Source organism: Athene noctua, chromosome Z (genome assembly GCF_965140245.1).
Source record: "Athene noctua chromosome Z, bAthNoc1.hap1.1, whole genome shotgun sequence".
Taxonomy (NCBI): domain Eukaryota; kingdom Metazoa; phylum Chordata; class Aves; order Strigiformes; family Strigidae; genus Athene; species Athene noctua.
Window position 1 is genome coordinate 47431931 of NC_134077.1, and position 17146 is coordinate 47449076.

A 17146-nucleotide genomic window follows, 5' to 3' on the forward strand; every position below is an offset into this window, starting at 1 on the left:
GTATTGAAAAAAATTTTTTTCACACCAGGACACATGGCCCTGTGACAAGAAGAAAAGAAGAATGTTGCTTGACATTTGAAAGCAGCATTTAGTAATTATTTATTTTATCTTATTGACTTCCTTTCTTCCTGACTTCTTCTAAAATGCCTTGCATTTTCATTTATACTCACACTCCTAGAGCATGCAAAATTCAATAGCCTTACACCACTTCAATAAAACAGGCAGGATGACCCCCATAGTTAAAACCACAGACTGAAACTCAGGGTATTTCGTTGATTGAGAAGTCTGATGAGGCTTCCCTGCTCAGCCTTCAACAAATAAAAATCTCGCATGCCTCTGCCTATCTCAGGGGCACGTAAAAGAGTAATAATACTTCCTTTGTCCAGTTAGCTCTTCAGAGCAGGGTACCACTTAGGCATACACACATACATCCTATCCCAGATGAAGAACTTCTATTTCAGTTCAGGCTAATAGTAGCCCGTATAAAGCAAAAACCAGCAAAATTACATTCCCACAACTCCTACAAAAAGAGAAGAGTCCAGTGATGAAAACAGCTTTTTTGCTGTTAAGCACCTGAACAAAGTTTACAATCATTGGGAGACAGCTAAAATAAACCAAGCAACTTGAGAAAAAGCACAGGTCCTTTTATAACTGCTTGTGAAGCAGTATGCCAGGGCTGGCAGACAGGAAACACCTTGAACATAACCTGCCATAGACTTCATGGCATGAAGTTCTGCCATTTATGAGATTACAGGGGTAAGACCAAATATACAAGATCTGAATACATCCCCAAAAGGCTTTCACTTCTTCCTATGGTACTGTTACCATCAACAAATAGGGAAAAGTTCTGTAAAGTTAAAAGACCTTCTGAAGATCTCTCAGAGGAAGGAGCAGTTTCTGAAAGTATTTAATTCCCTCCTTGCTTCATTTACATCTAATCACTGTCACTTAAGCACACACAAGTACCTTCAGCAGCACTACAGACTAAATATGAGTTCTATGTTTTCTTTATTATAAAAATATATTTGAGAAGTATTAAGTCCTATATAAAATTCTGTCAGTTTGCTATACAATCTTCATTCTATTCATACGTATTATCGCAAAATATCCTTGTAACTTCTAAGTGCTGATCAGTTTCTTCAGTACAGCTCTCCTTCAGTTCTGTTTTTTTATATTCTTTCCTCTTTTGCCTCAGTTACTATAAACTATTAACACTTTCACTGAGAAAGCTTTTTGTTACCTCCCACCTCTGTCTGTGTGGTGTTGATTGGCTTCTTCATCCTCTTCCCACCTTGAAGAAAACCTTTTTTTTTTTTCATTTTTCCCCTTTTTCTTCTACTATCTTCAGACATAGAACCATCACTGATTTTTTTCCTATTGGGGAGGGTCAGATGAAGGTAACATATTTCAAATACAGTGTTAGATGTATGTTCTCCTACCCCACAAAATGAACCTCTATTTCAGTTATGCCCTTTGCCTCAAACCTTTTTCACTATCCTCTGCAACATCTTGTTCTTTAACCCCAGGGACACTTCACTTAGTCTGTTGCTGTCCCTCCTTGGACTCTTCAATAGTATGGGCCAAGTTCTTGTAGGCACTGCAAAACCAGTATAAAAATCCTATGTTGTACAGAGGAGGGTTTCTACCAACTACCTGGCTGCCTCTGTGCAGTCTTCCCTACTGACCAGTAAAAACCTGCAGGCAGACAGCTGCCCCCCTCACTGACTTACTGCATCTGTCATGAGGTCAGGCTCTCAACTCCTCTGATAGACAGAAATTCCAGAATCCAGAGAGTGAGAGAAACTGACCAGACTCTTGTACTGGGAATACCAGCTGCAACAAACTCATTAGGCTAAGACACATTAGTAATTTTCTTGACTATCCAAAAGCTCCCCCCTTCTAGAAGTTCTCAGGCTATATTAGACTACTATATTTCTTTATTCTTCCTCTTTTCTCCCCACACAGACTTGATAATTTTATCTGACATCCTCTCCCTTCTTCAAAAGGATATTCTTCCCAAGCTGTGCATTTCTACTCAGTCCAAACCCTTTCCCTTCCCATTATAAGCCACTTATGTACAAAGTAAGCTAGTGCTGTTCCCTCTCCTCCTACATGGAGCGAAGGCAAACTTAGATCAGTGACAGGATTCTCCTTTACCACTTCTGCATCCTCTCTTTAACCCATGATAAAGAAGGAAGAAAACATCATTGCTTTTCCACTGCTTCATACCTCTATGGATCATCAATTAAAAAAATGCACAGGCCATGTGCAATAATACAAATGGCATTTGCTCAGACAGTCTTGAGAAACCAAAGGAACTGGTCACACTAGAAAAAACTGCTCTTAATGTGTACAACAGACAATGAGGCCTCTTAATCAACCAGTTTCTTTTTTCAATTATTTTTCACTGGGAAAAATTCAACAGCAAAATGCAAATATTTGGGTTTTTGCTTTAAAAAAACACCCACCACAACAAAACAGACAATATCAAATACTTGAATCTTACATGTTTACAATTTAAAGACAAGCAGCTGACCGAAAGAACAGATTTGATAGGAAGTACAAAAGGTCATTGTATATATCAGAAAGGGTAAAGTACGAGCTCCCAAACAGGTTCTGCTTTGTTGCTAACTCAGAAGCAAGTCTCAAGTTAAATACTGTAATCATGCCAGTCATTAGTAACTGCTCAGCCTCCTGTCTGCAGCCCGGAAATTAGCCTGTTTGGAGCCCAGATAGTTGAACAAGCAGTCACGTTTTATGATACAGCTGAGGCTGGGAGGCCAGTCTGAAGGAAAGCTATGTATGTTCTATATTAGGAAGAAAATACCTAATTTAAAAAGTTTAATTTCTGAAGAGCAGTAGGCTCTTTATGAAGCTCAGGCAAAGAAGACAAGGAGGGGTGGTAAACCTCTATGTCAATAACCAGCTGGAGTGCATGGAACTTTGCCTGGGGATGGATGAGGAGCTGACTTGAGAGCTTATGGGTCAGGATTAAAGGGAAAGCAAGGACAGGAAACATTATAGTGGGGGTCTGCTAAGAGGCCACCCAACCAAGAAGACCAAGCAGATGAAGCCCTCTACAGACAGACAGGAGCAGTCCCACATTCACAAGCCCTGGCCCTCACAGGGAACTTCAACCACCCTGATATCTATTGGAGGGACAACATAGTAGGGCAATAAGAAATCCAGGAGGTTCCTGGAATGCATTGATGGTAACTTCTTTCTTCAGGTGATAGAGGAGCCAATGAGGAGGCATGATTTGTTGGACTTTGTTCTTACCAGCAATGAGGGGTTTGTGGGGAGTGTGAAGCTCAAGGGCAGCCTTGGCTGCAGTGACTGTGAAATGGTGGAGTTCAAGATCCTTAGGGCAGTGAGGAGGATGCCCAGGACATTCTCTACACTGGACTTCATGAGAGCAGACTTTAGCCTCCTGAGGGATCTGCTTGGTAGACGGATAAAGCCCTGGAGGGAAGAGGGACCCAAGAAAGCTGGTTAATATTCAAGGATCACCTCTTTCAAGCTCAGGAGAGAGCCATCCTGACAAAGGGGAAGTCAGGTAGGACTGCCAGGAGGCCTGCATGGATGAACAAGGAGCTCCTGAACAAGGTCAAACACAAAAATGAAGCCTACAGAAGGTGGAAGCGAGGACAGATAGCCTGGGAGGGATATAGGGAAATTGTCTGAATAGCTAGGGATTGGGTTAGGAAGGCCAAAGCCTTGACAGAATTGTAACTGGCCAGGGATGTCAAGAGCCAACAAGAAAAGCTTCTGTAGGTACATCAGCAATAAAAGGAAGGCTAGGGAAGATGTGGACCCTCTCTGGAAGGAAACGGGAGACCTGGTTACCAGGGATATGGAGAAGACTGAGGCACTCAATGACTCCAAGTTGTATACTTGCTCCAGGAAGTGCTCCAGACACACTGCTCAAGATACAGAAAGCAAAGGGAGGCACTAGGAGAAGGGAGAACTACCCAATGGAGGAGATGATCAGGTTTGAGACCGTCTAAGGAACCTGAAGATGTGCAACTCCATGGAACCTGATGAGATACATCCACATGTCCTGAGGAAACTGGTGGATAAATTGGCTAAGTCACTATCCATCACATCTGAGAAGTCATGCCAGTCTGGTGAAGTTCCTGTTGACTGGAAAAGCAGAAACATAATCCTCATTTTTACAAAGGAAAAAAAGTTACATTCTTTAGTGGTCGATGTTGGACTAGTGCTGTTTAACATCTTTCCTGAAGGCACAGAGAGGGGGATTGAGTGTACGCTCAACAAGTTGGTGTGGTTGACACACTGGAGGGAAGGGATGCCATCCAGAGGGACCTTGACAGGCTGGCCCATGTAAACCTCACGAAGTTCAGCAAGGCCAAGTGAAAGGTCCAGCACACTGATCAAGGCAATCCCAAGCACAAATACAGGCTGGGTGATGAGTGGATTGAGAGCAGCCCTGTGGAGAAGGACTTGGGGGTGTTGGTTGATGAGAAGCTCAACACACAAGACAGCAACGTGTGCTTGCAGCCCAGAAAGCCAACCACATCCTGGGCTGCACCAAGAGAAGTATGGCCAGCAGGTTGAGGGAGGTGATTCTGCCCCTCTGCTCTCATGAGACCACACCCAGAGTGCTGTGTTCAGCTCTGGGGACGCCAACATAAGGATGACATGGATCTGCTTGAGTGGGTCCAGAGGAGAGCCATGAAGATCATCAGGGGGCTGGAGCACCTCCCTTACGAGGGCAGGTTGAGAGAACTGGGTTTTTCAGCCTGAAGAGGAGAAGACTCTGAGGAGACCTTCTAGAGGTCTTACAGCACTTAAAGGGGGCTACAGGAAAGGTGGGGAGGGACTCTTTATCAGGGGGTGTAGCATTAGGACGAGAGGTAGTGGTTTTAAACTGAAAAGGGCAGATTTAGTTTAGATATAAGGAATAAATTCTCTACTGTGAGGGTGGTGAGACACTGGCACAGATTGCCCAGAGAAGCTGTGGCTGCCCCCTCCCTCCCTGGCAGTGTTCAAGGCCAGGCTGGATGGGGCTTTGAGCAACCTGGGCTAGTGGAAGGTGTCCCTACCTATGGCAGGGGGTTTGAAGCTAGATGATTTTTAAAGTCCCTTCCAACTCAAACCATTCTATGGTTCTATGATTCTAATTTCCAAACAACCATGAAATGTAGCTTAAATCTCATAACAATAGCATTCTATACATAGAATTGAAAGACTAAGACTTTTAAGGACAGGTAGGAAATATGGATGCCAAAATACTGATATTGATTCTTTTATGTGGCTTGAATTCTGCAACCTAAAAGTTTAACAGTTAATTGCAAGAAAACAAACTTCAATGCTTTTATCACCACAAAAGTTAAGTTACAATACCCATATGTACTAGAATGTTTTAAACAAGTCAGCCTATTTCAAGTATAAGCATCATTATTAAAAACTCTGAGCCAGCATCACAGCTGGACTCTATCTGGTATTAACATGATTCCACAGTCCTGAATCTAGTCAGAGAATAGAAGCAAATCTTAACCAGGACTGACTGGTTTCTCTGGGATAAAAAGCAAGCTTACCAAGTTGTCTTGCAATAAATAAAAAAATCTGAATGCAATCAATTTAAAAAAAAAAAGTATGTTTGCAATATTACAATTCTACCATGTTATAGTTCATCACAACTATCATCCATCTCAGATATTCAACTTAGACTGTTGAATTTGGAGAAATGTAAGCTCCATCAGAACTAAAGCTCAAACTATAATGCAACCTAACATTGTCATTTTAGAATGGATTTTCAAGGGATTGGACAGACTTGGTAGTCTCTTATTTTAGTTAGAAGGCAGGTGTGCATTCCACAAAGACATATTGCTGAAAACTGCTGTAATTACTAAAAGAGTTTTTAACAGCATAACGCCTCCTTTTTCCCCACTAACCAAAATATAAGAGTTGAGTCCTTGTGCTTGGTTCATAAGAAGCAGCTAGAGAATGGGCTAGATGTAACATGTAAAGGCAAAAATATAAACTAACAGCAATGAATAGAAGTCCCTAAATCTGGTTTTAAGAATGAAAGTGACAAGCAATTAGAGACAAATTCACCCTTTACATTTCTCTGTTGTTTGTGACATCTAGTGGGTGTGCAAAACAGCCTGGAATAGCAAACAGAAACTCCTGTGTTTTCAGTGTTTAGTTATTTCCTTCATCTACATGAAAATTATTTCCATTTCACCATCAACAAATGGAATAAAATGGCGCAAGATATTTTCACAATTTACATACAGCTTTGGGCACTCAGAGCTGAAACACAGAATTCCATAGGATATTCTTCAGAAGCCATCTCTAAACAAACACATGAATGACACGAAGGTGTCTGGGAGCAGCCAGCATGGGTTTATCAATGGCAAATGTCACCATTGCTTTTAACCTTGAAGTCACTGATGCCGAGGTCAAGGAGAGGGCAGTGGATGTTGCTTGACCTGAGCAAGGCTTCTGAGACAGACTCCCATTGAGAGATTGTGATTGGTGAGATACAGGCTGAGTAAGTGAACAATAATTCACTGGACTGCCGGCTCAAAGAGTTGTGATCAGCAAAGTCCATGTAAAGGCCAGGAAACTAGCGCATCCCTCAGGGATGAGTACTGGGACAAGTAACAGTTTAATGTCTTCATTAACAACCTGGGTGAAGGTACAAAGCACACTCTCAAGAAGACTGCATTATGACACCAAATCTGGGGCACCAGTCAATGCGCTGAAGGGCAGGCCTGCTACTCAGAGTAACCTAGACAGCTTAGAAAAAACAGACAGTTATCACATGAAGTTCAGCAAAAGCAAAGTCTCACATCTGGGATGAAATAACCTGATGGAACAACATAGGCTGGAGGGTAACTGCCTGCCAAGCAGCTCTGAGGAAGGATTATGGAGGTCCTAGGAGACAACAACATGAACAGGAAGCAGTAGAGAAGGCCAGCTGCATGGATTGTATCAGGATGAGTGGTAGTATCCAATTCAGGGAAGTGGACCTTCACCTCCATTTGGCACCTGTAAGACTGCGGAGTACTGTGTCTAGTTTTGGACAAGAAAGAAACGGACACACTGAAGGAGAGAGCTACCAAACTGGTCAGGGAGCGGAAGAACTTGCCCTGTTGGGAGAGGTGAGGGATCTGAGCTCATATAGCCTAGAGATTTCAAGAGAACTTTATTGCTGCATATAGCTACCTGTTCAGAGAATACAGAGAAATTGAAGACAGACTCTTCCTGGAAGCTCACAGCAATCAGGCAAGAGGCAACAAATACAAGTTGGAACATGGAAAACTGCACTTAGATATTAGGTTGTTTCATCTGATTGTTTTTAACATGAGTAGTCAAATACCGGAAGAGGCTTGTCCAGAGATGCTGTGGAATCTCCATCCTTGAAGGTGTTCAAAACTTGTCTGGACATGGACCTGAAATTTCAGCAGGTATTGGACTAGGTGGCCTGTGGAGGTCCTTTCTGCTTTAAATTATTTTATCCACCTAAGAAGTCTACTTCTGCCCTGAGTGAGTGTCTTGTCCACTGCTAATGTGAATTAAGAATGTGACTTTATTTTCTATTAACGCAAATGATCCCATCACCCTTCTTAGTCTTGACAACCTTTTGAACATTTCAAAGGCGTAAGATAATAGTGCATACTAGTATTCAGCATTTCATGCTATGGTTGCTCAGTTCTTCAATACCGTTTTTGATGAGAACATGTTAAAGTATGTACCACATTATTGTTTTGATAAGCAAGTTGCACTATATCCACTCATTAAAAATCCATTCTAAATAGACAGTAATTTGGGTTACACTTATCAGTTTGATGCACAAAGAATACGTTCTAGAATTATATCTAATGTTGAGTGGTTCTACATCACTACATTTCCACAGTTTTCAATAAGGTTTCAAAATAAAAACAATGCTCTGATTTATTCAAAAACAAAAAGTACAGATGTCTTACAGTGGAAGAAGGTTTATTCTAAATCACTGTGTATGGACTTAGTGCCTTAATTTGTTGTGTGCTAACCACATAGTCTAACACTAAAAACATTTTGTTCAGTGTCATTAAAACTGACTTTGTCGGAATCTCTAAGCCCTTAAATGGCAGCTAAGGGATTTCTCCATAACACTTTAAAATAAAATTCTAGTTGAGTCCCCAATTCATGAAACTACTATAAGTTAAGCCATGTCTAAGGTGTTTTCTTGAGTAAGAATGGTTTTAGGAACTGAACTCAGTAATACAGCAATTGCTTATTTTTTCACTTCATCTCTGACTTTCTCCTATAGAATAGAACTAACCAGAGCAAGTAACTTCCCAGGTTCTTCTTATGATAGAGGTGTTATACAGAAAAACAATCCTTTAATTAGTTGTACATACTATCAACAATTTTCCTGTCATGTTATTTTATGCAGCTGAGAGCAAAAGACAGCTCATCTTTTAAGTATTACACAAACAAAATAAGCAGCCTAAATTAGCTCAAATTCCTACCAACTGTGACAACTTTGTGCTTGCCAGTCTAAAATGTGGCTACCAGACTGAAAAGGAAGATATCTTCTAAAATTACAAACAAGTGGTTTACTGGAAGCTTACTGGCTCAGCCAGAAAATTCACAACATAAAGTATGTGCATACCGTATTGTTGCGTATAACAGCTCATAATTTCCTTCCTTATTTCTTTTACCTCTTTCACACTGAGGGCCAGTAAATCCGTAGACACATACACAGCGATTAGGTCCAATACACCGTCCTCCATTCTGGCAGCCATTTTCACAGACAGCTTTAACAAAAAAAAGTTTTAAAAGTTATAGTAATGGTATTTCAAAGATTACCATATGCAGTATTCAAAAATATATCTTTTCCTCTCAACTCCTCTAAATCGTTCTGGACCTGAAGATCAAACTGATCTCCTTCCTACCCATCATCACCAACAATAATGATTGTTCAAGTCAAATTCCATTAGCCCAAATGCCATTAGGACCTGTTAAATGTTTAATTAATCATATCCAGCACAAATTCTTAGCAGATGTTTAATTTAAGTATATTTTTAAACAGTTGTGCAGCTCTAGTCACTAATCATAAGATCTTTAACACTGAAGTTATCAGATAAACGCTCAACTATTTTGAGGGGTTTTTGCGTATAGTAAGTTGTGCCATTCAGTCACAACAGCAACAAATCTTCCAAGAAGGGAGGCTTGGGGTGTCCAAGAGGCAGATAATTTAGCTCTCAGAAGTTGATACTGCTGGCAGAAGTCATGTTTAGAGTAAGGGAAAAGAATTACCATTTAAACTCATCTTTAAGCATCTTCAAAAACTGTTTCCTACAAGACCCCAACAAGAAAAAAAGTATTTTGGGGGGAGTATAAATGTAGAGTATATATAGAAGATGGAGAAGGTACTTTACAGTTGTGGAACTTATCTCATGCTGTTTAGCAACAGTGTGAATCAAGAACAAAGCCTCCTGCCAAAGCACTGACATCTTATCAATTTGAAAGGAAGACAGTTCTTCTGTGAGGTTGAAAAATACTATTAAAAGAATGCTTTAACTGACTCATTCTATTTTCAGGCCCATTGCTTCCAAGACATATAGCCTTGTTCAGAATTAGCACATGTTCCAAATCAAAGCATTTCACCGTAAAGGACAGCCCCGCAGTTTTTAAGTGGCTCTGAACAGCAGCAGATTTTGGGCTAGAAGTCCCCAGGCTGCCTTCCTATACAGGTCTCACCGGTTTGAGGGTGGCATTTGTAACACAGTGGAGTATCTGGTGCAGCAATCTATTTCAAACGGGTAAAAATGTGCACATCCCTCCTATAACACAATGAGGAACTTAAAATATACTGTTATGTGGAAATGTGATAAAGCCTTACTTCTTATCAAGAACTATAAACCTGAATTACTTTTTACTGAGAATGCATATCTTATGCATAAAATGAAGACACTTCTCTGCATGTATTACATTACTGAATTAATGGACAATGACACTTTAGAGACGAATTAACTTCAATATTTAAGACAGAATTACATTTCAGTAAAAAGAAATAAAAACATATTTACATTTTTCAGGCATTCATTTCATACTGTGTCCAGAACACAAACATTCAATCTTACTTGAAATTTTAACTATCCTATACACTGAAACCAATCTCCAGTTCCTTCGTATTTTCTGGATTGCTTTAGAGTCACTGCTTGAAAGTTCAATCCTCTTCTCATTTATTCACTGGAAATATGCCCCATCTGAGATCATTCAGGTGTTGACCCAGTACTTTAAAATTTGCAGGAAGGGGCCCAACAACCCTTAAAACTAACTCTGACTGTGACTAGGGTCATATTTTTGGATTACAATTACCACCTAAAATTTTAGAGTGTTTTATCCAGATAGAAATAAAGCAACCACAACACTGCTCTCCAGCATTTGCAAGAGCAACCAAGACAAAAGGATGTCCTTTCACACTATTCAGTCTAACCGGTTCTTTGCAGGGCTGTCTTTTGTTTTTCTCTAGTTCCTTCAGACTACCTTCTGCAATTAATTTCTCAGCTGATTAGTAGCCAGTTAACCTCAGAATATACTTTGAGTCTTTCTTCATCCCTGCAGCCTTTAGTGATTTTTATTGTTTACTAAATTTGTATAGCTTGCAAACACCGTACTGTGATAGGTAGAGCTGTGCAAATTATTGACTTTCTAGCTTGCCTGACAAACCAAAAGTGTATCAAAAAGCTTGAACTGCATTTAATCTTTTTCTTAGCTGAGTAGAAAACAGAAAAACACTCGTTAACCTAGTGCTAGGCTGTTCTTGTGAGACAGAGAAATTTCGTCAAAAAGAATGGAAAATGAATGATCATGTGCTAAGAAAAGGAGAGTGAGATGTATACTGCCACTGCTCCCAAAGGATTTTGCAAAACTATCTGGTGAATTTGATCCCCAATTTGAATTTTAGAGATACAGAGGCACTCAACGCATGAACTGACTTGCAGATAAACAATACATCCCTAACAGCATTAAATTTCTTGCAGACATTTCATTCTATTTCAGCATACTGGCTTTTTGGTCTTCCTACCCTACCAGAAGTAAGAAGGCTAACTTGCAGGACGTACATGGATTTTTTAGATGAACAGAGCAGTTACTTACGCTGCGCACAGTAAGTTCCAATGTAGCCCTTCTGGCACTGGCATCGGTCGTCTGTGCACGTGCCACCATTCATGCACCTGATGCTGCACCGTTGTACTACAGCAGAGCCCAGGCAGAGAGATACCAGTGTTAGGCAAAAATACCATGTTGGGAAACAAACGTGCATAAAAACAAAGACATCTGAAAGTAGACATGAACTTTGTACAATATACTACGTATTTAAGTGTACATGCAGGTATTCTTGTAACCAAAACCCTCCAAGCTGTAGATATTACTCAGCTATTATTTTAAAAGCAACCATTAAAAGTTTGAGTTTTTCTTTACTTTCTTTAGCAACTGAGAACTTTTAATTATCTTGGAGGCTGTACAATCTTCATTTCTCAGGAAAATGGACTCAATGAAAATGTTAATACCACACACATTTATATTTAAAATTGCTTATCTCTTAAAACACTTTTTTTTTCAATCTGTCACACTGAGTAAACATGCACACATGGTATATCAAACTATCAAAAACTAAAGTGTAAGTTACCTGCATGCATGCAGTAATGACAAATTATTTTTAAAGAATTTAAAGTTATTTTTTAGTTGATTCTCAAAAGAAAATTACTTAAAATGAAGTATCTCATGAAAATATAGTAAGTCCTTACTAGATTTCAATCCACAAGTAGGTGATATTTGTCCACTAGCACAAGTACACATGTTAGGACGGGAACAAAATCCATCACCACAGCTATTTCTACAAATCGCTGAGGAAGAACAGTTAGAAAGACAGTGATTAACAGTAACCTTGAACTACAGGGGGAAAAAAAAAAAAAAAAAGAAGTAGCCTAACAGCTTCTTTAAAAAAAACAACCAAACAAACAACCAGCACTTGAATATTCAGTCCACTGGGACAGTTAATATACATGTAAAACCAACTGTAAGTTAAACAAAGCAAACTGAGTTTTGGTATAATCAGTATCTGTGACAAATTCAAAGACAAATGGAGTAGAATACAGCATACTTTAACACTAGTCTGACCACTGAAACCAGATAATCAATTCTTTCCCTAATTAGAAATACCAGCCTATTACACAAGCAATGTAGGACTATGAAAATTACATATTTTAGACCACAAGACCTGTAGAAAACTTTACCAAGAATCCAAGATTTGAATGAATATAAACAATATAGATCATAAATGCCATTTTATGGTATGGCTTCTCTCTTATAATAGCTATTTTAGAGGCATTTTGGGGTCTCTTTTTTTTTTTTTTTTGTAAGACCACCCATCCTTTGCACAAAGCTGCTTTGTGGGAAGTCAATGTCCAAATGCTGGGCTTTGCAGATTTGGCTTAGTTTCCCCAGGTATAGTTTTCTGTACTCAAATATTTCCACACTGTCATTCTGAAACTAACTTCATAAAAATCTCAGGGAAGCCTGTCTACACAATACTATGTGCACCTAACAGATGACATTGTGCTCTCCCCTGATGCATCAAAGCCATGCCTTCCCTTCTCACTCACTAGCCAGGGGAGCTCCATCGCACAAAGGAACTACAGGACCAGGAGAGAGTTAAAGGCTAAATCCAGATTCTAAAGGACATACAAATGAATACATCTAAATAGTCTGCTGGATGAGTAAATGCACCAAAAGAGAGCCTGAAACATTAAGAGCCAGTACAGCACAAGGCCACCTAAAAAAAACATATATCATGTGAAAGACAACTTGTAAAGCAAAAAAACCAAGCAAGAATCACAATTTCTTTGTAAGTAACACTGGGACTTGGAGACAATCAAGCATAACTCCACTGAAGGACTAAAAAAGGAACAAGTACCTCTGGTAGATAATTTGTCAGAATATACCAATCACCTAAAAAGCCTGTCTATCTACATTGAAAGGAAAGAAAAAACCCACCTGGACACATACATAAAAAAAGAAAGCAGAGATAAGACCTTTCCCATAATGTTTGTGTTCCCCTTCTGATTTAGAAAAACATACATAAATGAGATGCAACTCCCATACGGACGCAAATTGTTTTCTTGCCTCATTACAGAATTAAAATATGCTCCCAGTGAAATTTATATGCTCCCTTTTACCCTTTCTCTACTAAATCAGAATCTCTGCACTGATGCTAATCATCATCAAACCAGATCAGATTTTGTAAACCCGCATCCTCCTTGACATACTCCAATGAAGGCAGAGAGGAGGAGACAAAGCTACATTAGTGGTCCACTAACACCACTCATTGGGCATCTGAAAGATGCAGTGTGGAACATCCACATTTATTGTTAAATTCCTATACAACTATGTCCTAAATGCAAAGGCGCGAGATGGAAGAGTTCGTGGGATTTCGCTGTTTAGTTTGAGTTAGAGACATACCACTGACTGATACAAAATACTTTTCCCATTAGCAAACATTAAAGTGAAAAATGGGACTCGGATTTAGAGCACTTAACACACAGGGAACAGGGCTGTCTTATCACTGTTCAGTCCATCTTTATACAACATAGCTCAATCTCCTGGTTAAGCGAGGTCTACACCTTGACAGTTTACTATCTGTTAGGGAGTAATTTTTTATCAACTGAAAGCCTTATGGCTGAAAGCATAATCTAAGTATGCTTTCACCAGCACAGTTTAATTTATTTAAAGAAAAAGTAAAACCCAACCAGACCTTTGTTTTTTAGATAAAAGATCACTTTAAATATGCCAGACGGCCAACAACCATCATCATGTTATCAACTAGAAACACTGTGAAGTCAGAATCGTTTCCTGAGGACCTACGACTAGCTCATAGATCTCTCCTCATGAAGTAATACTTTAAAATCAACAGTTACAACCTGCACTAATTATAATCAAGGCATCTCCAGTAAGAAGTTTGCTAGCTTGCCTGTAACTGAGTGTAGGAGACTTTATCTAGCTAAACAGCTCTAGCTAGAGGGACCATCACCTCAACAAATGTTTAATGCGAGCATAGAAATCTGTGCTCTTAAACCTTCACCAAAAATACAAACAGAAAATTGTCACAGGCAATCTCACAGATGGTCTGGCAAAATCATTCACCCTTCAAACATATTAGAAAGCTGCAATTAAGTTCCAGTAAGTAAACAGGAGCTAAAAGATGTCCTTTGTGCTCATAAATTGATAGCAACTCAAAGATTATTCTGGATATGAAGAGACCTGAGACTGAAGTCTTTAAGAGGCACTGAGAGTCACAATTTAAGGACAATTTATAAGGATTCCTGAACCATTCTAAACCATCATCTCTCCCTAATTTCACTTGAGCTAGATGCCCAGCTGAATTTGAAAAACCTATCAACAGCATGTTAGGCAGCCTAAATCCATTTTTAAAACTCAGGTTTACATTTAAGTAAGTCAATATTTTAAGAGATGATAAATGTGAACTGAACATTCTGAGAAGTAACTCTTATTCCACGGTGGTACTGATATCAGTATCTGCCTTTGAATGACACGGTCAACCTCTGCTAGGAAATGCTAGGTCAACCGTATATGAAAATTTTAGATTAAAAAATCCACGGCATAGATATAAGACATATTAGCAAGAAAAACTAACTCATGTAAAACAAATTGATGTGAACAGGTTGATAGTCCTGAAATCATAAGGCAACAGCCCAAAAGTCATCTTTAAGTATGGCAGATATTGGCTTACCACCCATTCCTTCTCTAGTTTAGCTGTGGATGTCTGTTGGGTGGAGTATTGCAAAGACCTTCACTGCTTACATAAAGGCCAATATGTTCCTGAAACTGAATTTTGAAGTTGACCATACTTACAACCAAAAGAGATGGTGACAGGCTAGGATGAAGGGGAACAGACTCACGTTAAAATTCAGAGACTATAAAATGCATGTGTACAATACTAGCTTTTCTCTAATTCACTTAAATTCAACTTAATTTTCTAATTCCTTTCTACATAGATAACATTCCCTAAGCACTGCATATCCCGAGTATTGAGCAGATCTCCCCCTCCCCTTTTTTTTTGCCAAACCGTGTCAATGTACCCACATCTGTCAGTGCAGTACCAGGCAGTAATCCCATTCTACGTGCTTCCTAGCTATTAAATCACAACTAAAAATGACAGACAAGAGAATAAGCACCCCAGATATATAAAAGGTTTCCATTTGATTGTAATTCCAAGCCTAGCACAAAGTTTCCCAAAACTTCAGTTCTTATTTGCTTCATATCAAGACCTTTTAGCTTTGCTTCCTGTTACTATAGTTGATTATTTGATTTATGGAAGGTTTTTTTCCCTTTTCCTTTCTTGTCATGTTCTTCTTTTTAAAAATTTGGAGATACACCGTTATGAACACACCAAAGAAAATACAGCAATTGGCCAATCTTTCGATTACAAGAAATGTGGCCCTGTAAATCCATCATTTTTTCCTTTTTTTTCTTTATAAAAATAAGGCCAAAGACAGAAGTGAATTACCTTTTCTCATACTGAAGGGAACAGTAACTCACAGAAGAATATTTTTATTATTACCCTTAGGGCAGTAGAAACTTGAAGTCAGACACTTACGAACAATGCATTGGTTTCCTCCAGGGAGTGTTTTCCATCCAGGGCAACAGTACGAATGGAATCTAGAGCCACACACATTCGGCCTGTCACACAGACAAACAAATAAATGCATATACAAAAATATAACTCGGTGTAAATAGAATCTAAAGTTTTATGTACACACAAGGAAAGAAAACTGCATAAGGCAAAGTCATCTACAAAGAAATCTTCCCCCAAAGGAACACAATCTTCCTCCACTATGAGACCTTCCAAGTCACTTTTTATTTTGTATTCGTATTAAGAGAAGAGGCAGACTAGACAAGAGCAGGCCACGTTCATCCCTGCTGGAACTGCTGAGGATACGCAAGGGGCGAGTTTGGCTCTACATTCATACACTCTCAGAAGCCATGCTGTAAAAACTGGCTTCGTGCTGCCATCTAACACAAGACAGAAGGGATGGCTGGTCATAAAGGTTAATGAAACTCATTCATGTTACCAAGAACTCGCCAAAACATCAGAGAAAAACAGGTTTTGCACAGTTTCTCGGTAGGAGCCAAATTACAGCGAATGTCAAAGCATCTTTAACATCACAACGTGCTTGAATAAAAAGCCCTATTGGGTACATCTGTTAGCTGGAGTGGGGGCCCCCGCGATGGCTGCTTTTGATATAACCGCACTAATTAAAAGACCGTGCTTCGTAGTCGAGGACAAAAGGCCAACCCCGCTCATCACAACTCCTCAGGGGTGAGATGTACCGAGGTCCGAACGGAGACCACGGCGGCGGGTTCGAGGTAGGGGCGGGCGGAAGGGGGCTGCTGGCTGGGGAGCGAGCGGGCTGCGCGGCGCTGCCCGCAGGACCCCCGCCGGGGCCAGGCGGGGACGGGGCTTCAGGCTGCGGAGGGCGGAGACCCGAGCGCGGCGCGGCGCGTCCCTACCCGCGAAGCACGTCCCTACCCGCGAAGCACGTCCTGCTGTCCTCGCCTGCGGACCCGGCCGCCGGCGGCGCTGCCGGCCCCGTCCTCCCGGTACGCGGCGGCAGGGGGGATGCGGCCCGCTGCTCCCGCGGGGCGGGCTGGCGGCGGCTCCTGCTGCCCGGTCGCTCCTTGCGCCCAGACCGCCAGGCAGCCCAGCCAGAGGAAGCAGGGCTGCACCCAGAGCCACCGCCGCCTTCCCATCTTTCCCGGTGGGAAACGCCGGTGGCGGCGGGCGGGGAGCCGGGGCGAGGTGCGCCTGTCCCGCAGCGCCGTCCGGGCACGGCTCCGCTCCTCGTCAGGGGAAGGCTTCAGCAGCCGCGGAAACTCTTTCTTCTCTCCTCCCCAGCCTGCCCTGCCGCCGCAGCCGTCAGCGGGACACGGTGATACCAACAGCGGGGTCCTCGTTGCATCCCCCCTCCTCTCTCTCCAGAGGGGAAGAAAGAGGGGGAAAAGAAAAGTGGCGTTGGTGGGGATTTACTTTCCCCCCTCCGAAAAAGGAGATCCAACGGAACCACGTCCAACTTCTCTGGGACAGACAAGAACAAGAGGATAT

General features: G+C 40.9%; 1 protein-coding gene across 1 annotated transcript in view; it reads right to left on the reverse strand.

The window, feature by feature from the left end:
• The window catches only part of FBN2 (fibrillin 2), a 167066-nt gene extending 150272 nt beyond the window's left edge, over nt 1-16794 (reverse strand). The window contains exons 1-5 of the mRNA XM_074931320.1: nt 16574-16794; nt 15641-15723; nt 11772-11870; nt 11122-11217; nt 8679-8774 (exon numbers count right to left, since the gene is read on the reverse strand). Coding sequence (XP_074787421.1) covers nt 8679-8774; nt 11122-11217; nt 11772-11870; nt 15641-15723; nt 16574-16794 — 595 coding nt within the window. The remainder of the gene's footprint in view (nt 1-8678; nt 8775-11121; nt 11218-11771; nt 11871-15640; nt 15724-16573) is intronic.
• Between the last annotated feature and the right edge of the window lie 352 nt (nt 16795-17146).